We start from the raw sequence: 27228 nt of genomic DNA on the forward strand, positions 1-27228 counted from the left end.
TTTTCTAAGAAAGGCCTGATAATGTTCCTCTGTGGCTCTGCCAGGTAATGGGGACAAGCAAATCTCACCCTTCCTCCCCACTCCCTTCTGATAGGCTTCAGAGGAGCCCTGTGTGGAAGAGGGTGAAAGTGGCCTTGGCTGGGGAAAGGTTCTGCCTTTCAGGGTCCCATCAGGTGACATGTTTCTGTCAACACTGAAAGGGCATTTACTCAGCATTACTGCTCTCGAGTCCATGGTTAACGATAAGTGTGGTCTCTCAGGCTGCGTCTTCTTCTGTGGACACTGTGCATGTCTTACAATAAGAACTATGAGAGCCATCTGCTGCTCATTGATTTTCTCCAGTAAGCAAATTAAATTTTGCTAGGTGCCCATATACCACCCAGAGTCCCAAGGACTTTTGGCCAGTGATTCAGATGCTTGAGAGTCCCAAAGTGCAAGACTTCCTCAGGAACCTCCGAACATTGTACCTGTCATCGATCGAGTCCACCTTCTCCTGGATGCGATCGGAGTTGATGTTCCCGTCGCTCACCAGCCTCCGTCCAGTCTCCACGACAGCATTGATCTTCTCCTCGTTGGCGTCCATGGTGGTCATGAAGTCCTCCTGTTTTTTAATAGCTGCTTCAGCTCCTTCCAAGGTGGTGGGCATTTCAGTATGGGCCAAAACATATTCCTTAGTTAAAGAGAGAGAGAGAAAAAAAAAACACAGCGGAATGAGACATAATAAAACGGGACTGATTTTCAGCATAACAAAAGCGTTCTTTCCTGTGTACTACATACGGTTACATGCAATATACTTCATCATACTCACTTCATCACTCATTACACTTAGAAGAAACAATCTACTGAATCTGACAAAGAGTTGGGAGGGCTAAAACACCCAGTGGGACACCATGTAAGTGTCTACATTTCCCTAAGTGGTTAAATGCTCTAATTTTTTTTTTCCCAGAGTGAGGAAAGTAAGCAAAGCTTTGTGCATTGGCCACAAGGGTCCACTCACATGTCCATGAAGTCAAAAGCAACATACCCTTCAAACTCTCTCTTTTAAGAGAAATTAACAGCCCTGATGTTGCCGACCAGCCTCAGCTGTCTTCTTTTTTCTAATCACTGCCTTGTGTCATTGGGTCAAGTCTCTGACTCCTCTAGAACAAGACAGCCATTCAGTCCGAAAAAAAAAGTCCTCACTGTACCTTTAAAATTGGAGTAATAGCTCATAGTTTGTGGCCAATTTAATGAGATACGACAAGGACATACTATGAACATAGAGGGTCGTGGGCAGTAGCTGAAATAGAACCACACTTTGCAAGACAGGACAGCTCCCATGTAAATCTGTAATTCCTGTCCTCTGCATTGTGATGGGTTTCAATGCCTTGGGAGCCAGGAAAGAACAAAACTCTCTAAACCATCCTTCTACTTCCATTCAGGTGTGTAGGTTAAATCAGCAGCCCCAGCCAACACATTTCAAAAGGCAATCAGGACCTGCTCCCAGAGGAAGGAAGCAAAGGCAACAACGAAGGTTACCTGGTTATTAAGAAAGGCCTCGGCTTGCTTGGTGTCCCGGAGGAACTGTTGGTACGCGTGTGACTGGGAGAGGAGATTTTGCCTGTTCTCCCACATTTTGTGGAGCTCGTTCCATCCAGTGTCCAAGGCCTGCAGCCGCTGCCGCAGAAACATGTACTGGGCGTCGGTCTGTCCCTGGGTGACCATCTCGCCCATGTCCCTCATCTTCTGGTAATCCTCCTCGTAGTTGTCAATCTCGTTTTTGATGTTCTCGTGCTGTGTGAGAAGCTTCTCTGCCTCAGTCAGCGTGTTGGGCATGTCTTCTGACGCGATAGCCGTCTGGGTCCTGGAGAGCCAGGACTGGAAGTCGTCCAAGTCCCGCAGGAACTGCTGCAGCTTGCTGGCCTCGCCCAGGGAGGCCTCGCGGTTTTTCAGGGTGGTCTTCATTTCCTCCCACACGTCGCTGATCTCGGCCAGCCGAGACAGGATGGCCTGAGCCTGGTCCGGGTGCTCCGACTCCAGCTTCTCTGCCTCTTTCTGGAGGTCGCTCAGCTTCGCCTCGATGGCCACCAGGTCCCGCTCCATGCCGGTCAGCTTGCGCTGCAGGGCCATGACGCCGGCCAGGTCGTTGCCCAGGTCCTGGGTGGATTCGATAACCTTGGTCTTTTCCCGGATCCAGGATTTGGTTTCATTGCACTCGAGGTGGTAGTTCTGTATGCTCAGGGCAGAGAGAAGAACGTCCTTTTTCCCTTGTTCCTGCACCAGTTCTCTGAACTGACTCCACCTGGTGGGGAAGGGGCGGCCGAGAGGGCAGTGTGAAAATGAGGTTGACAGCTCATGGCTGGATAATGAAATTAATAGTGATTGTCGAAGCTGCAATTTTTTTTCACTCCAGTTTTGCTTTGACTACATGTTTTTTGAAAAATCATCTCACTCAGTAAACGGACATCAAATATTACTGAAACAGCTCAGGGATGCAATGTAATCTGGAAAAAGCCTGACATGAAGAGGGATGTGCTAAAGAGCTCCAATATGAACTGTGACAACACATCTGTCCCCAAGAGTCAATTCATTCATGTCTGCTCATTCATGTACATGAAGAGTCAATTCATTCATGTACACACATCTTACTCTCTGAGCTGCATCTAATGAATATTTTCCAATCCCGATACCTGACAGTAAACTTCAGAACTGGGGCCACCTTGTCGCCATAACCTATTCAAATGTGGTTTACTCAAAAGAAAGATTAGACAAGGACAAAGGTCTACCTTGATTATCAGGACTTTCAATTGGCCTATTACATCTCAAATATGTCTGAATTCGAATCCAGAAATAATCTTCAAAGGGACAGCACAGGAGCCACACTAATGTGTGATATCTCACAAAGGCCCTAACTACTGATGAGGGGAGGAGTAGGTGCTGGGCTGCCCTAAATGACATCGCCTCAAAACAGTTGTTGCAAAATTTGGGTATGCTGAAAGGCAGATGCCAATGCCATGACATCAGTGCCACAATGCCAGTGACCCCATGCACAAAATTCCTGACAGCAAGGCTCAGCAGGTGACCTCACCCTCCCTGGCCCTGCCCACGGGAGCACACAGTGCTGGCCTCACTCACGCTCACCTCGTGTTGAGTTTGTCCTGCTGGGCTTTGATTTCTTTCTCACTCGGGTGGCCGCTGTGCATCAGCTGTCGTGCAATCTGGTTCACCACCGCGACCCGGGAAGCCTGGTTGTTCATTTCTGGTTCTAAGCTCTCAAACCTGAAAAAGCAATTCAGCAGGGTAGTCCGTCTTGGTCACTGGTGGTAACGAGGGGCTTGCTGGTGGCCCCTGACACCCAGCAGCCATCCCCGACTCACCTGTGCTGGATGACCTCCAAGTCCTCCAGCTTCTCTGGGATCTGCATGTTGTTGAGCCACTGCTCCTTCTCGTCGATCCAGAGCTCACAGGCATCAGCCTCACTGAACATCTTGTACAGGGCCAGGGTGTCCTGCAGCGCCTGCTTCCTCAGCCGTGTCAGCTCTGCCACCTCCTTATACCGCTCCTCGATGCCTGACAGCCTGCCCCTGACATCTGGAGACTCCGCGTGCTCCCGCGGGAGGGCGCTGGCCTGCTCGTGCAATGTGTCGATGGTGGGCCTGTAGTTGGCGATCTCCTCTGCCACATCCTTGTGTTTCTTGACCAGAGACTGGGTGGAGTACTCGTCGTGGCCCACATCGTTGCTGGACACAATCTTGAGGATGTCCAGCATCCAAGCGTCGATGTCATCGGCATCTGCCTGGAACTGGTGCAGCAGCGAGGCCTCCTCCAGACGCTTCTTCCGAATGGCTGAGAGCTGCTCCAGGTTGGCCCACTGCTCCCGGATGTAAATGATCCTCTCTCGGATCTTCTCTGACCCGAAGTGCTCCTCTGCAATCATGTCTTCACCTTCTTTGATGGCCTGCTCAAAGTGGCCGCTGCGGCCACTCATCTCATCCTCAAACGCCCGGTGCTTGCTGAGCAGGCGCATGACGCTGGTCAGGTCTTTCCCATAGTCATCTGAGGACAGGATCTTCTCCTTCTCCCGTATCCAGCCTTCCTCTTCTGCCATCTCCCAGAAGAACTTCCAGAGGCGACGGGATTCTTCCAGGCGGGCCCGGCGCTCAGCTGCCAGTTGGCAAAGCTCTTGATAACAGAACTCCATGTGGGCCACGCGGTCTCGGATCACCTGGGGGTCACAGGGCTTGTAACCTGTTTAACGGCAAATAAGGAATGTGGGTGTGTGACAGAGTTTAGCAAAGGTTCCTGATCATTTGCAGGCAGTAAGCTATACCCCATGCTCTTACTACTAGGTTACCAGTTCAATTCTAAGTGCAGGGCCATCTTATGAGGCAACATAGCACACTGTAGGAACTTGATTGTAAAAGGAGAGAAGGGGCAATGATAAGTGTTGTTTTTTTGCTCTAAGTGTTATTATTCTGGATCACTTATAAACCAAAAAAGCATATAAATTTTAAGAAAAAAGGCAGCTACATTTGTTTCTAAAATGTAAGAAATAAAACCCAATCCTTTCAAACATTCTTGAAACAAAGATATGTGCAACCAGGTGTGAAAGCCAGGAGATGCCTGAGCAGACACACTGGGTTGTTGGCATGAATCGGGTATGGTCCGGCAAAGTCTCATTGCCAAACACCGAACCACTCAAAAACAAGCAGCACTTGAGTATTTAAGGAAAACACATGTCCATTTCAGAAAAGCAAGACGGAGTTAAAGTGTCTGGAAGGGCACCCCACTGTATCTCATGTACCCACAGCTTGGCAAGACACAAACCTGCTGGGAACCTATAATAATAGCTCAGTAACTTCAAAAGCCCCATTGCCACACATAACTTAGCTATTTCTGTAAAGATGAATCTCTGGTAACTAGGAGGCAATGTCTAGAATGGTCCATGCCTACCTTCCCCATCCGTAGCAAACTTCTGGGCGGAGGCATTGACACCTCTCACCCGCTCTGCCTGGATGCCAATGTCCGCTTCCACCAGGGCGTGCTTCTGTAACAGGTCTTCCACGCCCAGCAAGTGCTTGCCATAGTCTTGAGACAATAATAGCACCTGTGCACAAGAAAGGCATCTATGAATACAGCCTTGACCTCGGCATCTTATAATCTTTGGAAAAGCTGAGCGTCAGCAACCAAGCTGCACCCTCCCTCTGGCCAGCCATCCTTCCCCTATCTTTAGGGGAAGATGACAAGCAAACCACAGCAAAGCAAACCAAACCTAAAGGCCTGCATCAGGAGAGACACAATGAACTAACGATCATCTACCTTGGAATAAGCATGTCAAATATACACTAAAAAGTACAGAATAGAAAAAACAAGGGCAAGGAACCAGTATGAAATGTCCACTGGGGCTCCAAGAAGAAACTCTGCAACAACTACTCAAGAAGATAAGATAACGATGATAGAGCTGTTTCACTTCAAAGTTCAGAGGAATCTCTCAGAAGCTGCTGACCCCTGAAGTGGATTTTTTCCTCAGTTAAGAGCTTATTGGTATGCCTCTGCAATACCTATACAATCCATGGGAGAAGAAATCTAGTTGAAAAGCTTACCAGTGACACCTTTAACCAAATAAGGAGAATGGGCCTGAGCAGCTTCTTTGTTTTAAGTCTGAACCCACTAACATTTTCTTTTGTTTCTTTCATTAGCCCAATCTGGGGGCCTCATCAAACATCTTTTCCAGAGATTTCTACATCCCGCTTAATGCTGAGGAAGTCTCTGGCCCAATCTGAATTATAATGTACATCGTGATTTATAAAATGAAAGGCACCTCTTGGCTAGATTTTATTAACATTTCTATTTAACGAGTCAAGACAGATGACACTTTGTAACATCATAAATCTGGGACGGTTAAGAGGAAAAACTGATGGTATCAGGTGACCTTGCCCTCTGCCAGGAACAGTTCAAGAGGTAAGCAAAAGACGAGGGCTTACATCCCAAGAAGGAAATCCCTGGCATCAGGTCAGGCTTGGGAACACAGTGTGCTGACGTAACGGAGGCTTCATGATATGACCTAAAACTGCCCTGTTCTGCCTCAGCTACGAAGCGAAACACCTTCCAGCTGGGAAACTGCTTGACATGGATGAGCTTCCCATGGCCTGCGTGAGAGGATGTGAACAGGCACAGGGCTCTAGCAGAATGGCAGGCCTCTTCCTGGGTGGGGAGAAAGCTTGGAACTCTGCTTGGGACTGTCAATAATGGAAGGGGAAGCACAAACCGGCACCGACATCCACTTCTGACCAGCTTCGTCCTATGATCCGTGCACTTTATCGTGTCCAGCCCCGTCATAACTGGGTGAGGCAGGCAGTATGATTTCCACTCAACGATGAAGAAAGGAGGCTCAAAAACGGCAGGCAGCTCTGGCACTCACAATTTGAACTCTGGAACTCTGGCTGACTGGTTCCCAAGGTGCACTCTGTCCATACTGCCTACCACTCTCCCACCTGCCCGGGCCACCTGTCTGGGCCACCTCCCCAGACTAGAGCCACTCACGCATAGATCAAAGTGATGAACAGGTAGTTCAACTCTAAGGAATTAACAACATGGAAAACCCCAATCTGATCGATACCCTGCCATGTAATATATCTGCATCAGATCTAAATCACAGTAGCAGACCTCAAGCTATAGAACTGATCTTCACTGCAACTTTTTCAGACTTCGCACGTCTCACTTTACTCGTGAGCTAACAATCCTCCTGCGGGTACTGTGGCCCTCCTCTAGCTTTGCAGAGCGGGCAGTAAGACAAGGGGCACAATGTTTGTTGGGGGATTAGTGGGTGGGAAAACAGAGGCCTCACTGGATCAGATATGGCCTTTCAGTCAAGTTTTACCTTCATTTCATCCATCCAGTCCATAATGTAGAGCATTTCCTGGAATATCTTCTGCAGCCCTAGGTTCATCTCGAGACGCTGTCTCCGGGCCCTGAGCAGTTCCAGCAGGTATTCCCAGAGACGGATGACATTATCTTTCCTTGCTGTGATGCGCTTGATATCATGGTAATTCTCCGCCTCGAGTTCCCTGGCCACGGCCACCACGGCCTGCACGCGCTCCTCGTACGCTGCAATGTCTGTCTCGATAGCCTCGTGCTTTTTCGTGGCAGCCTCTACTGCAGGAAGGTCAAAACCAAAGTTGTCCTACAGAGAAAAAGGATGAAGAGAAACAAAAAAGAATGCATCCAGTTGGATCAAAGAAACAGAACAGAGGTGGACTTCTCAGCACGCCTTCATGTCTGGTGGTCCTAAAGCCAAATTTCACCCCGTGGGAAACCGACCCCCACTGTCTTCCCTAGGACCCTTAAAACTCTATGCTTAAGCCCAGACCCGACCGCATCCCCCCGCCCCCCCCGCAAAGCAAATCAGTAACTTCTCACTTTACAGCAGGGTCCGACTCGTATCTAGCACCTGACTTATGAGACTGAAGCAGATGACAGTTTATGTTAATCCAAGTATAAAAGAAAGCCATTTTTCTTTATTTCATGGCCAGTCTAACTGCCTTGAAGAATTAGTTGGTCAGAGATTGAGGATAAGAGGGAATTTTTAAAAATTAAATAAATGTGAATGGTTCACACACACTCACTGGCTCTAAACAAAACTCTGCTCTCTGGCTCTAAACAAAACTCTGCTTGAGCTACTTCCAAATCTATGAAAAGTTAGATAAACAGAAGAGAAAGTATATTAGAAATTATAAACATCCTCTTCATGGGAAGTGGGCATGATGACTTGACAGTTACTTCAGAATACGGGATGTTGGTAAATAGCTATCCTGCGGCCCTTGGGTATGCCTACATTTCTAGATTACCCAGGGAGTAGTTTCTTGAATAATGTCTAGAGCACAACCTGAGACACCAGACGCTGGTTTTCACTCAGCCAAGTCTCTCTCATAGCTGCCTTGCGGTCGAATCTGCGGGCGAGCTGTTCCAGTTTCTCCTGTCTTATGAGCTCGTTCCTCAGAGCCAGTTCTCTCTCGTGTTCTGCTTTTTCCAGTCTTTCCCAGGCCTACAGAAGTGAAAAAGAACAGTTTCCTGCAATGTTCAAGGAACTTTCCTTGGCTACAGTCAACAGCTAGTATTTCTCAAAAAGACCTTAAAAGGGAACTTACAAAGGAAGTCTCATTCCCACCTTCACTGACTCTTACGTCTTGAGGAAAAAATAAGTTTTCTCTCAGTTTAGCCTCATGGGAATGATCTCCCCTATCTAAATCAAAGGTCCTGTGTTGTACTTGGAAAACAAAACAGTGTAGATAAGGAGCAATATAACTAAATTATAAATTTCTAATTTGAGAGGAAACAAAGTAATTATCTTCAATAGCTCTGATCATATAAAAAAGATAAATGATTTTTCTCAGGAAGAAATATTATCAATCTTTCATTCACCCCACCCTGAGCCACTTGTTTTTAATTCACATATTTTCCCCCCAAAATCCTTACTGAGTATTTTTTTCTAAAATCCTTACTATTTTTTCCCCCAAATCCTTACTGATTGTCCACATTAAATTCATGTCTACAAAATACATCTTACTCCATCCACATAAAAAAAAAACTCCTCTTAAAAGAATCTTAATGGGTACAACTGACTACAGTTTTAGATTTTTTTCAAACTTCTACTTGGAAATAATGCCCACTGTGAAATTCTATAATTGCTGACATAACATACAATAATGGAAATTGTCTGACAGCTTCACTGTGAGAAGGAGGCAAAATTCCAAGCCCCAACTTCTAGAGATTATGAACACAGGAAATAAGGTTTCGTGTTTTCTCTTCTGCAATTTAAAGATGTTTGAGTCAATTGCCTCAGACAGATGAGAGTAACAAGATAAATAGGCAGAATCTTGGCTGTTTGATAAAATCTAACATTCCCCTCAAACCTTCAACAGACCAGTCGACCACAAATATTCACTTGACTCTCTGCAATACCTGGGCAACAGCTGCCTCTTATCAATTCAGCGGGAATGGACCCTTTGTGTCTCCTGCCCTCCCAGCAGTCAAGACCCATGACAGAACCTGAGGCCTACAGGAGGCCGGGCCGAAGCAAGACCAGACAGATCGGTTTTACCTTGTTGATATCAGAGATGAGCTTCCCTTCCCGGGGCATGTAGACCTTCTGATTGTTAGCCCTCATCTTGCTCTGAATAGTGAAAAGCAGCACTTCCAAGTTCCCCTTCTCAGTAAATCTAAGCAGCACAGAAAAAAACAGCCATAAACATTATTTATTGTTATTTTATTTCTTCAAGGGGAAATATTAATTTGCTTCTGGCAGGGGAAAAAAACACATTTTGCAGCCACACAATTTTAAAAGCCATTTATCTCTGGTCTGATTTATGTGAAACGCATGTTAGAGAAACCACAGTGGGTTAGCTTTTGAGTATTACAGACCTCAAAATGTGCCCAACTGTGGAATTTTTTTGTGGTTGTTTGTTTGTTGTTACTGAGATTTATACTTGGGGGCACACAATACCACTCTTATTAGCCACCCCATTCAAGGTTTAGACCATAAGTCCTGGGCGATGAACTTACTTCATTCAGAGAGCAAAGCTGAATGCATTCAGTAAAATTATTTCAAATGATTACCTAATTTAACTTTCAGTGGATTTCAGAGACCTCAGTAAGGAATTCACAACTGAGTCGAGTTTCAGAAAAAGGAACAATTTTTGAACTATAATGAGATACGGTCCACGATCCTTATTCCACAATTATGAACTTTATAAAGGTGTGAAAAATCAAACTTTTGGGGGCAGCAAAACCTGATCTGAACTGATATAAACTATTTATTATCTGTTTCTCCCTAACACTGAATATTTATTTACACATTTTGCTATAGTATATCAAGTGGGCCTGTTATGGGTTACTGCCTCAGACCCACGTGGATTCATAAAACACAACATACACACAATTGCTACTTCTCTAAAATCCAAAAACTACAGAATTGTGAAACACGTTAGGCACTAGAGTTTTGGATAAGAGATCTGGGCCGGCACCATTTCTTAGGTGTCTCATATATCAGTAGCACGATCTACTGGAAAAGACTCACAGAGGGAGTGATTTGTTAACAAATCTCAGCAATGCACAGGGTCAGATGAAAAGGAGTTAAGACAGGCCCCTCTGGTGGGAGGCATTCATTAAGAAATGAGATCACACACATAGTCAGAAAATAGGGGTCTGTGACTGCAAGGCTTTCCCTTCCCATATTAATGATAATGCATTCCAATTTGCATCTTACTTGGGTGGTTTCTCCACAGTGCGGTATGTGTTGAATGCCTGAAGCTGCTGTTGAACCCCAACCAGTGAATTGGCAAATTTGCGATTGTTCAAAATAATGATGGTTTGTTCAATCCACTCCAGAAGGTCGGAAGCGAGTGATTCATACTTTTCAATCATTTTTTCTGTTTCAATAGCATTGTCAAGCACCTGTAAACAGGAGTTAGAAAAATGGAAAAGTAAGATCCTTATCACAATGTGCAAAGAGAATGTGACTGCAACCCAAAATGAGCACATGCACACTTAATGACGCTTCTAGGACTACTCTGGAACCAAGCTTTTAACTAATCCCGAGGAACCATTTGCTAATAAGGCACTCCAACTGTGGCTATTATTTGTGAGCAATGACAGGTTAACTCAACTGTAATGGGTTCTGTAACCTCCCAACCCCCAGGCAAAGGTTTAAGAGTCTGAATGACTCCTGTTGCCTCAGCTCCAAAAATTCCTAGAGAAACAAAAAGGGCTCTCTATTTTCCTTGGTCCTGTCCCAAGAATGCTCATGGATTTTCTATTCCTACTGCACTGAGAAGACAATGCCATCTGGTTTGAGGTGTTCTGACGTATACAGCAGGTGAACATCAGCCAAATGAGAAATAAAAAGCATACTACTGAGGCTTTTTCAAACTGTGGGAAGTCAGATTTCAAGCCCATGACATTAGCCGGCTCAAGCAGATTTTCAATATCCAATTTTCTGGTAAGGTTGAAGGGAGGGGTGTTTCTGGGTCTGAGATCCCTATCAAATCCCTTCCTAAATAATTCAGCCACCACTCCTACCTCCCTTTACTCTTTGGGATAAAGAGGCTTCTGTCTACTTCCCTTTTGGAGCATCCCCCCCAGATTGCTATTGGCTAAATTTATGAGCGCATGGGAGAACAAGGGGCTCAGTAGCAGTACTTTAAGATTTGAACCTTCATTATGTCTCACATCTTATAAAATCAGTGTGAGCTCACCTTTCCAATTCGTTTTCCTTCAACAGCCAACGCCTTCATCTTAGAAAAGTAGTGGTAATAAGTTACCACATAAGTGATAATGGACTTCTCATCAGGGTGGTCCACACTGATATCTGTAACCCAGAGAACATTTCCTTCAGTACTCTGCTCCCTGTGCTGCCACTCAGGCAGCAAGAACACCACGGAACAACTAACTGTTTAACACTGAAGAGGTCTGCGTCTTGATTCTACTTGAGAGTTATGCCCGACAGCGCATCATTTGAAAGGCTCATCAGGATGAAACTATCTTACTCTTTTATTATACAAATATTCATAAACGTCTTCTACTTTTGCAATTAAGAAATACAGTCTTAAGAGACATGACTCTTTCTCCAGAGGATCCCATGCCACCAAGAAGACAAAATATATGCAAAACCACTACAGAGAAATGAACACAGGAGTTCAGTCAGAACTCTTAGAAATGTGGCCACTACCCAGACAACCATGTTAACCCCTCTGCTCACACCCCCCCCCCCCAAACTGGGTCTGTGCTCCTCGAGTCCTCATTTCTGCTGATGGCAGCAGAATTTCTCCCACTCAATCTGTGGACAGACATCTTTATCTCCTTGTTGCCCATATCCAGTTAGTCACTGAGTCTGAGTCTGGATGATTCCATTTATGAAATCCTTACTGTCAGTCATAGTTCAGACTCTTATGGTTACATAACCAGACCTGAAGCAATGTTTTCCTTACTGTGTTTCGTTACTACTCAGTTCACTTTATACATTGCACCTATTTGATCTTCCAGAAGCACAGCTGTGAATATACTTTTTCCTAGCTCAAAATTACTTGAAAGTGCCCTGCAGTCTGAAAAATAAAGTATAAGCTCCTTAGTCCTCTAGAATTTACCATAACCTTCCTTCCTTCCATTCATACATTGAATATTTGTTCAGGCTTCCTCAAATTTCCAGGCACTATTCTAGACATTTTTCATTCTATAGCCTACTAATTCTTCTCAGGCACTACATATCTAAACCAAACTGGCTATTCACCATACACACTCCCACATTCCCAGCAGTCCTTTTCCTTTACTCACAACTTCCCTTTGCCTGAAATGGCCTTCCCCACCCCATCATCTTCTTCCTTCAAGGTCCAGCTGAAAAGTTACCACTCTAACACTGCTGTTTCTAATTCCTATAGTTGGAATTCTTGTCTCTACTCTCTGTTCCCTTAGGGACTTCGTTTACATGGACATAGTCTACTCTCTGCCAGGTACTATAATTATTTATGCACATTTTATATGTCTTGCAAGACTAAGTCCCTGAGGATAAGAACCCTGTCTTGGTAAGCCCAGTGATACTCTACCTCCCCAATTTCCAGTGAGTTGTCTTGCACGAAGTGGGTAGTCAATAAATATTGAGGGAGGGAGCACATCAGTGAAGAAGTCTTCAAGGTTTAGCATTACTGAGTGAAGTACTCAACTCGAGACAGACCAAGAAGAGGACATACAGGATGACTCTTAACTGATCAGGCTCTTTTTCGATATGCATTCACACATGCACCTTCCCTTCTATCCTGGCAGCCCTGTGTGAGGCAAGATTGTTTCTCTTATTCTAAGGATGGGAACACTGGAACACAGGACTGGAAAGGCCCTGTCCACTGTCGCCGAGGCAGTCAGTGGCAGTGAGGGCCAGAACCACAGCTACTGCTCCCATCCCGAGCCCCTGTGGCCAACTCCTACATCTGCTCAGCCTCATCAAAGTGCGCCCCAAGGAGAGAGAACTGAAGACAAGATAGAAAAAAAAAGTTGGTCTTGTATGCAATTCCATAAATGCAAAATCTCAACATAACCAAGAAGGAATAGGCAGACAAAATCTTTTCCTTAAACTTGCCTACAACCACATGTTAACTAATGGCTCTATGGAATACTGGACAACTAATAATAGCAAAGGTAGCTAATACTCTAGATCCAACCCACAGGGTAAGTAAGTGACATTGACGACTGCCTTTTTTAGCTCCTCATCTTGTGATCCGAGGAACATCAATCCCCTTTTCATATTGGGTAGTGATTAGAAAGATTAACTAATGAGCAAGTTAAAAAAAATTTTGTCAGTGATTAAAAAAAGAAAAGGTTCTTTATCAAAGCACAAAGAGCTAGGGCTAAGTAAGAATGCCTTCCCATAGTAAGGGGTTAAATAGGAAGATTTATCACAGCCCAAAGAATCTTTGTTTTCTGTTTATAGTGAGAAATCATTTAATGGATTAGCACAAAGATAATTTTACCCCAGCTTCCTGTAGTGAACGTATCAGTGAACTTGATGCATTGGAAAACAGCAAGGAGCCTGCTTGGCAGCTTCATAACCTCAATCTGCCCTTGGGGAGTTAAACTTCCTGTTCTATATTTATAAGAACTTTAAACTTTCACTCACATACCATTTTCTCTCTAATATTTGCTTAGAGCTGAGAAGATCTAAAAAGATCCAGCACCATAAAAAAAAAATCCTTATACTTTAATGTTTCTCAAAACTAGAAAAAGTGCTTACGATATCGCATGCTAAAAAGAAGCCTAGAATTAGGATTTTTGCTAAGCAAGGGAGCTAAAGCTAAAGGGCTGCCCCCACGCAGGTAAACTCCACCGTCATCGTCAGTCAGTCCTTGGGGCTCTGCTGCACGAACCCATAGAGAGATCAATGTCATGCAAAAATTCTGTGCCTCCCAGCAGCAAGTCATAAGATGGGACTGTGAGTGAATGCTATTCCTTCTTCTACCCACACACACCCTTTTATGCACCTTCCTCATTTAAGCTCTTCTTGCTTATAAGGAAATACTGCATAGCCTCCTAACAAGGTCCCTGCCCCCAATCTCCACCCTCTCTAAGCCATGCTGCTTGCCAGAGAGCCTGAGGTAGGTGCTCTTCCTTTGAGCACAGCTACTAAGAATTTTCAATGACTCCCCACTGCTGCTGTTAACCTCAAAAAATTTTTAACTGTTGGGCCCCTACCCACTTTTCTATGGAACCTTCCTATTATCATTCTAAACACCATTCCCAGTGAACTGTTTAGTCCCCAGAAACACCTTCCTCACCTTTGCTCACGCAAGCCCTCTGCCCAGCAGGCCCTCTCCTCTGGAACATGTTTAAATCATACTCATCTTTCATGGCCTTTTTGAATGCACTCCTTTGCACAAATCCTCAAGTAATTCCCACACCAAAATTTAGCTTCTCTTCCTTGGATAATTCCCAAAGCATATTGTACAAATAAAACAAACAGATACAAAGCAGATCTTAAATTTGCTCCCCCCAGTGCTAGAGATGTTAACGGTCCCCAACCTTTTTGTCTCCTGAGTCCTTACCTTCGGGGTCCAACAGTTTGGTGAGGCCAAGATGCTGCTCTGCCAGGTTAAAGGCATTCTGCAGATTGTAGTGTGCATTGGATTTCTTGAGTTTGTCAAAATCTATCAGGTCAGGCCTATGCAGAACAGCAATGGAATACAACAAAAAACATGGCTTGAAACCATATCATGCGACCAATGAGACACGATTATTACTCCAAAAGTGCTAGTCACCACTTCACAGAGTAAAACGCTACATTATTATTTAATCATCAAAGAATGAAACCTGATTTTTTTGAATAAACACTTCAAAGTTTATTAAGAGGAACTGAGGATAATGGGAGAACTTGTTTATTTTGTCTGGGAGAATTTACATATTCTCTCACATTTTCCTCACATGGAATGCAGGAATTTCCAACGTGGTGCAACATCTAAGGCAACGGATATGAGGATCAAAAGTCACCCAGATCTGCTATGGAAGAATGCGAACACTCTACCCCAGAATTGTTTACCGGTGTTTGTGTATCAGTGCATTGAAGGCCATGCCATCCCTCCAGCTAGTGGTGAAATTGTGAATGTTGACGTTGGGGTACCTGGCAAAGACAAAGCACAACGATTACCAAATACAGGTTTATATTTTGGCTAAATGCAGTGTTTTTTGTTTTTTTGTTTTGTTTTTAAAGTCTGTAAAAATGTGAGGCAGTATTAGTAAGGACAACCAAGTCAGAGCAAATATCACTTCAACTTCGACTTGCTATAAAATAAAAATAAAATGTATATCCATATGGCTTTTTTTTTCTTGGTAATTCAACCTGACAAAAGATGTAAACTGTGTCCTAGATTTAAACCACCACCCTTACTGAGGAAAAAGTGACCACAACCCAGATGCCTCTGACACTTCTTTGCTTCCACTGGCTCTCTACTCTGCCAACAAAGGCATCAGGACCCTGCAGTCACTGAGAACCGATTTCACAGGTTACCTCAGGAGAGGAAATAGCTGGGATTGTCACCTGCTCATGTGACACTCAGCTTGCTTTTTTTTCTTACACCACTGAATGGGATGAAGTTTTGCAAATCAAATACCTCTCTGAAAAACGTCCCTATGTTGGAAACTTGCCCCTGATCAATCAGCTATTCTATACCATACTGATTATCAGTAACTTTGTATCTGTGACTGATTAAAGGTTCCTGCTTGACTTGATTCCCTTTGTGGTTTCCAAACTTGTCACTGATTGATCATGCCCATGACAGTTCTATCCACCCTCCACCAAGTAGTCCCAATAGCAACTCTCCAATTAACCTGGCACATAATCAGTTCTCAGTAAGTGCCTATGAGCCCCGGCAATTTCCACGAGCAACAAAAAAGATGCAGTTCCCTAAAATACATCTTCATGGAAATTTCAATGAAAGAAAAAAAAAAGAGGAAAAATGAGACATAATGCACAGGTTACTCTTACATTTAGTGCACGAAGTACCCCCATAGCAGCAGAAATAAAAGGAAGGAGAAAACCCACAACTATGGATATGATTCCTAAACATGGTTTCAGGGTTGTAAAGTCCAAGACATACTGTTCTCTGGAGCTTCCTTAATAAAGAGAGGGAGACTGATCGTGGCGATGAGAGGTCCAGGCCATAAATCAGAATTCCTTCCATTCTGAGAGCTAGCTGAAAGGTCAGCCTATCAACTGCTCATGGGCTACATGACAACACTCCTCAATGGCAGCAGTGGAAGCAATACTTGTCAACACCGTATAAGTGATGACTATAGTGGAACTCGGTCCTGGGCAAGGCGGCCCTGACCTCTGAGTTCACACTCACCCAGCTGTCTTCATCTGGCACCATAACAGCAATGCATCCTTAGCAGACTTCTTCTCTTTGTTGTCTTCGGTTTCCACACTGATATCCTGGATCTAAGATTTACAAAGAAATATTAGACAAATAGATGGGTCAGCTGTCCAACAACACAGAAGAACAGGTCTGCGTATCTTAAAGAGTGAACTCCAGGTCAAAGCTCGGTCCTGTGGACCGTGTCCTGAGAGTGTCAATGAGAACGGCTTTCTGAAGCTAGGGTTCACTTCAAAGAAACGCCAACCAGAGCTAGACTTTCCACTCTGCACAGAGAAAGATGGCAGTGAAGATGGGTTACCTGCATGAATTCTTAGAACCGATTATGGGTCATTTCTACCCTCGAGCTAGCTCATCTTTCCAACTACGAGCTAGCAGGACTGTTCACACGGTACACCTTAAATCTCATCAGAAATATTCAGTTCTGTTTTTCATGACCAAACATTTTCCACACCAGGGTGTGTCCTTCACAGATGAGGATAGTGGGTCAGTCTTCAGGCAGTGGCGTGCACAAACTCTCTGAGAAAGCATGTATCTAACTGCTGTGCTTCTTCCACGGCCTGTGCTATGGTCTGGGTAACTATATCCCCTCTAAACTCTTATACTGACATCCTAAACTTAAAAGGAGATGGTATTAGGAGATGGGGCCACCTTTGGGAGGTGCTTTAGTCATGAGGGTGGAGCTCTCATAAGTGGGATTAGTGCCTTATAAATTAGAGGCTCCAGAGAGATCCTTAGCGCCTTCCAATACCGGAGGACACAGCAAGAAGTTTGCTGTCTGGAATAAGGCCCTCATCTGACCATGGTGGCATCCTGATCTCAGAATTACAGCCTCCGGAACTGTGGGAAATATATTGGTATTGTTTATAAGCTACTCAGTCTGTGGTATTTTGTTATAGCAGCCCCAATGGTCTAAGACAGTCTGCATTCATAAGCCACTCACAGGCAGCATATTTTTAACATTATACATAGAGCCTGGTCAGTGGGCACCAAAGCCAGCCTGCCTGAGTCTGAACCCAGGCTCCGCCAGCTGCTACGCGTCCTTGGGTTAGTTCCCCAGCTTCCCATCTGAGGAATGGCAGCAGTAAGAGTGGCTCCCTCACAGCGCTGCTGTGCACTTACATGAATAAAGAACATGAAGCACTGAGCTCATGGAGAGGAACCCATAAATGTTAGTGCTTTAGATTAGGGGCTGCCTACCAATTATGTGATTTTAGACAAATGATAAATACCTTTTTGTTTTCAGTTTCTTGCCTATAATAATAAAATGTGGGATGGGGGCTGGAGGTGAATGGTGTTGGCCAAGGAGGCCAGCCATCATCTTTCAGCTCTAACCATTCCGAGGAGGATAAAATAAATAAGTACAAGATTAAAAAGAAACTTTCAACATGAAAAACAACTAGAAGTTGAACTAACTACACTCCTAAAAAAAAGTTCTCCATTTTTAATTGTGGTAAGTATGTGAAGTCTGAGTTTGCATAAACGCTCAACTCTATTATTAGAATCAGCTCACGTGCAGAAAGTAAATGTAAAGAGTAACTCTCATTCAAAGGGTAAGACAGAGACTCACCAGGGAAGGCAGGTGGAATTTTAGACATTAACCCCTGTCAACTTTCTCATGCTTCTATGTGAAGAAGGAAATTTGTTTCCAGACTTGTTCATTTAGAATAGTCTATCCTTGTGAAATGAAGACAGCTCCCTATTTAGACTAGGCAAACTCAAAGACTTTCATTCCAGTTTCCCACCCCATGTTTTACTCTTTTTTAAAGGACATCAGCATAACACCTGTGTGTCGTCATTAGTATTTAATGGATACCTATTTTGTATAGACAGGGCAGGCCACATCCTAGGAGTTCTGGAGCGCGCGCGTGCACACACACACACATACACTGGGAACCTTAGGACAAGGCTGGGGAAAAAAAGAAATCTTTGTAGATACGTGGGGAGGGCAAGAACGTAAGCTGGGCCCTGACTCATGCAGAAACAACATGTATTTGTAGAATGGGTGATGGTTTAATAAAGCTGCTGGGTCATTCATGTAAGACACTAACACTGCAGGCCATGCAGTGACATCAGTAGCCTATGTTTCTTGCTTCAAAGGAAAAAGAGAAAGTACATATCGGTATTTACAAGCTCAAGTACAGAGAAAAGGCAAGCTGTCAGGAAGTTAATTAGTCAATGACTCAACCCAATTCAGGCCGAGAAGCCTGGAGAGGGCTGCATTTGCCAGCTCACCAATGTGGGCACTGACCCCATATGAAGAGAGGCCACCCTGAGGATGCCCATCCATGCTCTGATTACTACAGGCCAAAGGCAACAGAAATTGAACTTTTTTACTCCTACGAAACTGAAGTGAGGCTCAAGGAGTGTCCTGTTAACTTCACCTCTGTTGGCCTAAAACCAAGCAGTAATTACTGAATTTAATAACATTCACTCCATTTTAAAATCATTCAGGAATGAAATGACAGAAAACTACATAAGAGTTCTGCTTCAAAACAAAGTCATTGACTGCTGTAATTAACTCCATGAATGATGTCATCTTCAATAGGGGCTCGTCCTTAGGCTTACTTCATTAGAATCACAGGGGCTGGGACAGGGACGCTGAATTAGGAAAAGCTTTCCTAATGGCTCGGATGATCAGCCAGGCTGGGAACCACCCATGAGGGGAGTTTCTGTGTATAGCTGCTTCAGCCCCCACCCCCTACACATAAGAGCGTGCGCGGGCGCACACACACCCCCCATCCCCTCCCCACCGCCCAGAACACTGTTAACTCAAATCCAAACCCAGGGGAAATGAGAAGAAAAAAGATTGGTTACAGGCTGATCTCAGAGTTTTAATAAGAATACAAAGAGAGCTATATATAATTTGATTTGTTTTTACCCTTTTTTGGTGAGATTTTCATTGACTCAGAAAAATTAAGCAGATTTTATCAAAGGGGCAGAACAGGAAGGAAAGGCACAGAGAACACAGCCACTGAGGAGAAAGACCTGTTAGGACATTTGTTTGTAGAGTAACTTGACACTATGGTAAGAAGTGTTTCCTGCATTTCAATTTTTAATTGAAAAGCATGAGCGTGAATTATTCGCCTGGAGAAAGAACCAATAATCAGGCCGGAGGTGCTTCACAGTCCTGAAATGCTGAGCTCTCTTCTAAGGAGTCAGAGCATGCATTGCAGCCCTGCCTGACTGCCTGTGGGATGCGGATCAAGGCTGCTCTGTTTCCTCATAAAAGTGAAGGAAATGAACAAGATGCCCTTGAGAGTGCCTTCTGGCTCAGAGTACTTCTATACTTGGAGCCTTCCCGTTGACTATAACAAACCCACAACATTGTCGTCAATTCAAACAACCATAAGGCTTTTAGCACATTCCCCAAGAAGACTGCTTCCTCAAATCCAAAGAAGAATGAGAAGGCGAAAACCAAGTTCACATAGGTCATAATCCTAACCATCTTCTCCTAAAAATATTCTGACACGTGCCACATTCTGGTGACGTTCCAACGTTCAGACAGCCTAGTGCTACAACCGAGCATCAACCCATCTTTGCTTATGAAAGCTGAGCAGCTGACAACAGACTTTAGAGTAAGTGCCAGTGAGTGGAAGGCTGGGATGCAACCCAGAAACCCCCTTATCTGACAAGAGAGTCCAAGACTTTCATAAGACAGCAAAACTGAGGGAGGAAGTAGTAGCTGTGCCTACAGTAGGGCAGCTGAATGTGACACACAGCTCCACCCATCTGACTCCAAGATGCCATTTCAACCGGGTATTCCCAGTCCCTCGAGAATGGGGGAAGGCGAGCTTCACACAGATGCTCGTACCCTGGAGGAAGGTAGACTCCCCGGGCCAACTCCCTTACCTGGAAGCGCAGGATGATGGTCCAGATGAGGCCAAGGGTCAGCCGGTGGTTCCCATCCACGATATCATGAGACCCCATGTTTTCAAGATGGACTCTTTGTTCCTTCAGGAACTGAAGGGCCTTGTCCACGTTTTCCAGGCAGTGGATGCGCATTCGTCCCTTGGTGGGTTTAGGCTAGAAATGAGTGAGCCAAAGGTGAAAACGGATCATCCAGCGGGGCAGAGACAGGCCCAGAGCTACTGCCCAGAAAATTCACATGTGCCCATTCATGCAGCTCTCTCCTACTCAAACCAAACCATTAAAAACCACGTGTGCTCACTCAGTCCAAGGACAGTATTTATCTAACAGCCTTAGAAAAGTTTACTCAAGGGATGGTAACCAACCACTCGAGTTTTTGTTTTGTTTTGTTTTTAAATCATGGAAGCTACACAATTTACAAATGTGCACAGGAACTGGAAGTTTAGAGAAAAAGGAACCCAATTTTCGCAAAGAATTTCAGAGATACTGCTGTCGCCCATACAATCTTTTGCAGATGAATGGCAAAGCGTCCCTGAAATTTTTCTGGCTGCTGTAAGCTAAAAACAGGTTTGCCACCTGCTGGTTTGGGTTGGTTCCTAGGGGTGGCTCAAAATGAAACAAGGGGACATACCACTAATTCACCACGATCAAGAGAATCAGATGGTTTCGTGAGGATGACAGAGGGAACTGACTAAAAGGGTGTGGCTTATTGAAAATAAAGGAGAAAAAAACATTAGTCTAATTTGGATACCCTACATGTCTCTTCCTTTTACCCAGTTATATCAAAAATCAAAAAAAGTCCTTGGAAGGTGAACATTTTAAATAAAGCAAAAGATAAACACGTGCACAGACACACACACACACTTTTCAACGGGTCTCTACAATCTACTGTGTTGAGAACAAGCTCATGTCCTCCCCAACCTGGATCCATCCATCCCCCCAATCCTCTCTATTTCCCATCACTCCCCCTCTATCAGAAGCTGCACCTCAGGCTGATCTCACCATTTCACAAAGACTACACCAGGTTGTGCATACCCCGCTGGCCAGAAGAATGTACTCAGCCTGGCTGGCTTGGTGGCTGCCATCCTATCTTCCCAGTGACTTCTTGGCCATCTCACCATAGCCCACCCACCTTTCAAGCTCAGGTCAAGGCATATCCTCCCTTCGAGGAGACATTCCCAGCTATTCCAGTTCTCACAGGTCACCCTTTTCTCACAACTCTATACGTTTATGGTTTGGACCACAGAGTTCAGGAACTGATTATAATGTATCTTATATTTTTGATGTTGTTTCATGTATTGCTTTTATTACTTCCAACTAGACCACTGGATTCTTGAGAGGAGGAATGATGCCTTATAATTCTGCTAGGTTCTCAGTGGCCTCTGGTTTATTCAGAGCACAAGGTCCACATGGAGTGAACTGAACACAGACAGACTGGGCGCAGTGTATGTTATATGATCTGGTGTCACTGGGAAAGGCAACGAACGACTCGGCAGCTGAGGGCACAGTAAGCCCCGCGGTAATGTCTTGCCTGTTTCCCACTCCCCCCGACAGCTGAGATTCTCAGTTATTAGCCACATGGAAAACATCCAAAGGGAAGATGACTTGGGTAACAAGTGGCCATTTTAAGTACCCAAGTTTTAGATTATGTCATTTTTTTCTTGACTTTCTCTTCCCTTACAACAAAGAAATAGTGAGCATAGAAGACTGTGTTTTAACCCTGAGGAAATAAGATTATAAGCAGAGGCCTTACCGCAAGTGGCAGATTCTATTTTCAAATAGCAATGGAAAAATAAATGTCTCTAAAAGTCAAGCTTTTCACACTATTATGATAGCTTTCCTTACAGACCACCCGTCCTTCCCAAAAAGAGATTTTCTCTCAGAAACATCACAATTAATTTATTCAGGTATGTGGGAAATGGTAGGATTTGTTATTTATGTTAGGTCAAGTGATAATGTTACATCAAAATCGAGCAATCTAACGGACATAATAAAAAGGTTAGAAGTAGAGCAGAAAGGGGTGGGCTCAAGCTCCATTTCTGTGGCTGACTCTGTATCTGATACTGGCGAGCTCTCTTTCAAATGGCCTTCAGTTGGCCTCAGGCATTGTCACGCTGCTCTTCTCAGAGGGAGAGATGGGTGTGGAATCGCAGTGTCCCTCAAGTCCCTCAAGAGACAGGTGGGCCTACTGCCCCTTGGGTAAGAAGTCACCCAACTCTGCATCTGGTTCTCATGTGTATAACTCCAGTTCCTCTGATCTCTGATCAGCGGTAATTTCTCACGGTTGACAGTGACTATTCGCAGCAGCCCCTTATTCATCACATATCCAGGTGGCTCTGGATTCAACGAGGCTCCTGCTTAAAACTTTGTTCCAAGTTGAGGGATGGGGATGAACTGCCACTAAGAATGTGTGTGAGCTCTGACATAGGGGCCCTGACATTTCTCTTTGCTGTTCTGAAACCTTTTCCTCTCATCTCTTTTCAACGATTGTGTACTTGACTAGTGGGACAGTGCTCCACCCTCCACGTGCTGTTTCAATCAAAGAAAATTTCTTCACGCTGAGAACCACAGAGCAATGAAGACAGAAGCATCCTCCTAACTGCAACAGATAAGTCTCCTAAGTCTACCTCCATGTAGGCAGAAAGGTTTATTTCCTAATTGAGGGAGATAGAAATAGTGTGGGTGAAATTACAGAAAGAGCTTGGGAAGAGGATAAGAAGGAATAGACGGGAGGCTGTCATCAGGCATAACCACTGCTTCTGCAGACTTTTTCTTAAAAAAAAAAAAAAAAAAAAAAAAGAACCAAAAAACCTCAATCTCAAACGTACATGAGACATTCAAGCCCCTAATATCTCTCCCCAAAATCTCAGTGGAAAGTATGCACATTTTCGCATGAATACGGGGTGCAAAGGCGTGGAGCGGGGAGGATGTGATAGGGGTCCAAACACTTTCCTGAAGGTTGGGGAAGTCTAATGCCGCATGGTAGGGACCCAATGCTGATGCTGACTGGCCATGCCAGATGAGCTAAGGATAGTTCACTCCAGACCTAGACACAACTTAAGTGCCCAGCAAGCACCAGAAACTCTACAGCATGAGACAAAAGAAGAAACTGAAATAAAATTGGCAAATGAACCTATTTGGGTAAATGATCAGGCTCCTTTCAAATGGTTAAAAAAACAAAAGAAACTCACTGATTTCCAAAAGTCAGAGGAAATGGAAAGCTCTCAGGAGACTCCCTCCCTTTTTGGGAGCAATTCTCCCAAAATCTAACCAAGATGGGGTGAGGGTGGGGGGGTTGATGCTTTGATTTCCTCTCCCAAAGTATATTTACTTTTTTAATTTTCCTATTGCTTCTGGCCTTTATATCTTTCAAAACATCAAACATGAGCAAACCAAATCTACACAATATGCTTTTGTTGGGCAATTCACTGATGTTAAAATGCTTATGTTCAAGTAACAATCTCCCCACGTTCTAGCAAATCACTGTCCTACTTCTTAACTGTTTACCCATAAGATAGGGATATATCAATAATTATCTCAAAGGGCTGCTATATAAGTGAAATAGTAAACTAATCGTTAAGGTGTTCTCAAACCCAGTATCTTTACTAGCAAAGGGCACTTCAAGTATTTTTCTCCCAACAATTAATTCCACTTAAAAAGGGGGACTCTCCCCTTTCCCTATGCTACTTGGGCTTTAAACTGTTTAGAAATAACATACCTTTCTGTAGACAATGGAAATGTTTAGAACTCTTCCTCTAAGAGCCAGATAAGTTGACATACATCAACTGAAAGACAAATTTAAAAGCCAAAGCAAATATGCCCCCAAATACTGATGACACTATTACTCTTCTAATTCTGCCACCTCAAATAAAATTCTGGACTAGAATGAAAAGAAAAGCTGGTAGAGAAAAATGTGGTTGGTTGCTGTCCTGAGGGAGGAAGAGATGGAATGAGGGAGGGTAGAGGCTGTGAAAATACCTAAACCTCAATACTTGGGCTTCCCTTTATAGTAAGAACTCTATAATTTAAAGATGACTAGCAAACATGTCTGAAAAGCTTGATTTACAGAGATATTTTAAATGTTATTATTGCTCTGTAGCTAGTAACTTAAACTAGGCTAACTTAAACTGTGCAGTGGAAGTGTTTAGGAGATCTGCTTTATCACCTCACTATACCACCTTGACGTTTTTCAAGCACTTTCTCACCTTTCAACTGAAGAGCACTTATCTTCAGTGGCATATTAACCCCTTTTAAACCAGGAAAATAAACAAGACATGGTGAAGGTCACATGATATGCTGATGGCACAGTATGAGGGGAGTAAAAACAACACTAAAACTTAAGTATACCAACTCCCAAGTCTTGTGTTCTACTTGCTTCAGAGGTGTTTTCTAAAATGTTTTAAGGCACGAGAACAATAATTATAAGAGATTAAGTTTAGGAAGTGTTAATGATCTCACAGAGCTATACACTGGTCAGGTAAGCTGTGTAGCTTGCAAGATCTAAAAATGATCAGCTGGCATTTACTGAGCAGTAACTCTGTTAACCTCTGTTAGGTGGTTCATATCTGTTATCACATTTAATCCTCACAATAACACTGTATAATAATAATTACTACTGTCGTTTTACAGATAAGAACACACTGGTTTAGAGAGATGACGTAATCCATGCGGCTAGTTAGTAGTATGTGGTGGGCCAGGGATCCAAAACTAGTTCTCTTTATGCTCTACCAAAAACCAAAGTGGCACGTTTCCACATGAAAGGAAATAAAAAGACTCAGTTCCCATCTGGCAGATAGTTGTGTTTTTTTTGTTTTTTTTGTTTTTGTTTTTGTTTTTAAGAGCTATTTTTATATCACTAAACTTCCATCCTCTCAAAAGGAAGGAGAGGTAACAATGGAGAAAACTAAACACAATGGAACTCGGGAGAGGGGTTCATCTTTCAATAATAAACACTTTTCTTAAGCCTCGCCCCAAGAGTGGCTAATTCTGCCAAAAAAAAGGGGCATTCCCCATCTTGCTTCCATTAATTATTGTCAAATTCCTACTGTGACACAGTTTTGTTCCCAGGGCAACATATGCATTTCTGTCCTGCATGTCGTCTCTGATGGGGCAGACTGGAATGCTATTAATGTGGAGACAAGGATCAATACCAAACTCATGTGACTCAAAACAAGGGGGTTCTGCAGGCACGCAGGTGGTTCCTCTGAGGAAATGCCTATTTTTACTGATCCTCCTTTAAATAATTTTAACAAGCTTCCCTGCTCTTCCCACATCATGGACCGTGTTCCTGTGTTTTGCAGGCGCTTTTCCTGTTTCCCCTCTCTAAGGTTGCTTCTAGCCCTGTATCTTTATCAACCACAGCTCCATTCCAGGCTTTGATCTAGACCCCATCTTCTTTCTGACTTTGAAGGAGTAGGAATTACAGGGCTAAATAACCACCTCTAGTATCTGACAACCCTATTCTAATTGCTTATTAGAGCACTTAGTTCAAGCCCTGCCTCTGAAAAGCAATGTGGCCTTGGTCAAATTCGCCCAAGTGGACCCAATGCCCTTAGAAAGGAAAGATGAATCTGGATGGCTCCTTCCTGGCCCATGGCTCTTGTCCCCACTGCCCACCCAGTCTTGAGTCTGGGTCAATTATATACTGTGGGGTGTCACAATTTGCAGAACTATGGTATAATCACAAAGACAGTTTTTGTCAGAGCTGAGAGATGGAAAAAAGAAAACAAATGTTTCCTGGAGCCAATTTGGCCTCCTTGAAGACGACATAAGGGAGGATTCTTGGCAGGGTATTTTAGGAGGCTGCCGAATAGCTGAGCCACACTGTTCCACCCTGGTAACCCCTACTCTCTCGGGATTTTCTCCATGGGTGTCCAAAGCTGCCTTGAAGCCACCTGGAGCGACAGCTCATCAAAGGTTACAGGGTGGACAGAGCACCAGTACCTGGGAATTTGGAGAGGCCAACTCCAGGCCTAAATCTGTCACAACTCAGCTGAAAGACCTTGCATAGTCTTGAAGTTGCAATACTTATGACATGAAGGGAATCTAACTTAGTGGCCACTAAAGTTACTTCCAGCTATAAAATACAATTTATGTGTTGGAGGGTGGAAGGCTTATTAGCATGCACGGTAAATTCTAATGTGCTTGCTGACCTTAGTGTTCAACTGAAGAGGGAATAGAGAAAAGACACTAACTGGTCTTAGTATACCTGTGTGATGGACACTTGCTTATGCTTTTGTCTTTTAAATCAAAAACAGATTTTCAGCCCCACCCCCCACACACGTACATGCAAATATCTATTTTATATGAGGGCAGGATAAGAAGCACTACTTTCCAAAATCTCCACTAGTACAACATACAACCAAACTCATTTCACATTAAGTCCCTGAACACCTTCCTACACACCGAACTCTGAGCTTTAAGGAGAATATAAACGATTCTTGCCCGATTAAAATTAATCAGGGAACAACAGACTGTGTTCCTGCCTGTCTCCTCACTGGCTGGCACTCACTCCCAACAAGCTTGAGCACCTTCTCTTTTAGTAAGGCTCAGCGGGAAAGGAGGAGACCGACCGACAGTAGAGTGGGCTGGAGTCCAAGTTCTAATACTTGTGATACTGGCCTTAGGCAGGCAAGACCCTGGTCACTCGGTCTGTTTCTTCTATAAAACATAAATTATCCATTTCATTAGACTGTGAGAATTAAATGAGATAACGTGCAGTGGAACAGCAATTTGACGGGGGCATTTTTCTGTGGCTGGTATTTAGAACAAAAGCAAATTCTCTCACGCAAATGATATTATAAACAACAAGCAGGTTCTGTGGCCGGTCCACAAAATCCCGTTTCAACAATACAGATCAGTATGGTTCTCCCAGCAAAGTCTTTATGTAAAGCTCACTCAGAAGTTCAACGTGAAATTTAAGGCGTAATAAACAAATCTCATGGTAAATCTATCTTTTCCACCTGGCTCAGCC

At 44.0% G+C, this 27228-nt stretch overlaps 1 protein-coding gene across 1 annotated transcript in view; it reads right to left on the reverse strand.

Moving 5' to 3' along the window:
* The window catches only part of SPTBN1 (spectrin beta, non-erythrocytic 1), a 93219-nt gene that overhangs the window by 26681 nt on the left and 39310 nt on the right, over nucleotides 1-27228 (reverse strand). Inside the window, 14 exon segments of the mRNA XM_006927044.3 lie at nucleotides 468-670; nucleotides 1519-2281; nucleotides 3121-3258; nucleotides 3357-4227; nucleotides 4933-5086; nucleotides 6860-7162; nucleotides 7865-8023; nucleotides 9080-9197; nucleotides 10244-10431; nucleotides 11232-11344; nucleotides 14562-14677; nucleotides 15053-15133; nucleotides 16359-16450; nucleotides 20238-20411. Coding sequence (XP_006927106.1) covers nucleotides 468-670; nucleotides 1519-2281; nucleotides 3121-3258; nucleotides 3357-4227; nucleotides 4933-5086; nucleotides 6860-7162; nucleotides 7865-8023; nucleotides 9080-9197; nucleotides 10244-10431; nucleotides 11232-11344; nucleotides 14562-14677; nucleotides 15053-15133; nucleotides 16359-16450; nucleotides 20238-20411 — 3473 coding nt within the window.

Source organism: Pteropus alecto, unplaced genomic scaffold (genome assembly GCF_000325575.1).
Source record: "Pteropus alecto unplaced genomic scaffold, ASM32557v1 scaffold131, whole genome shotgun sequence".
NCBI classification, from domain to species: Eukaryota; Metazoa; Chordata; class Mammalia; order Chiroptera; family Pteropodidae; genus Pteropus; species Pteropus alecto.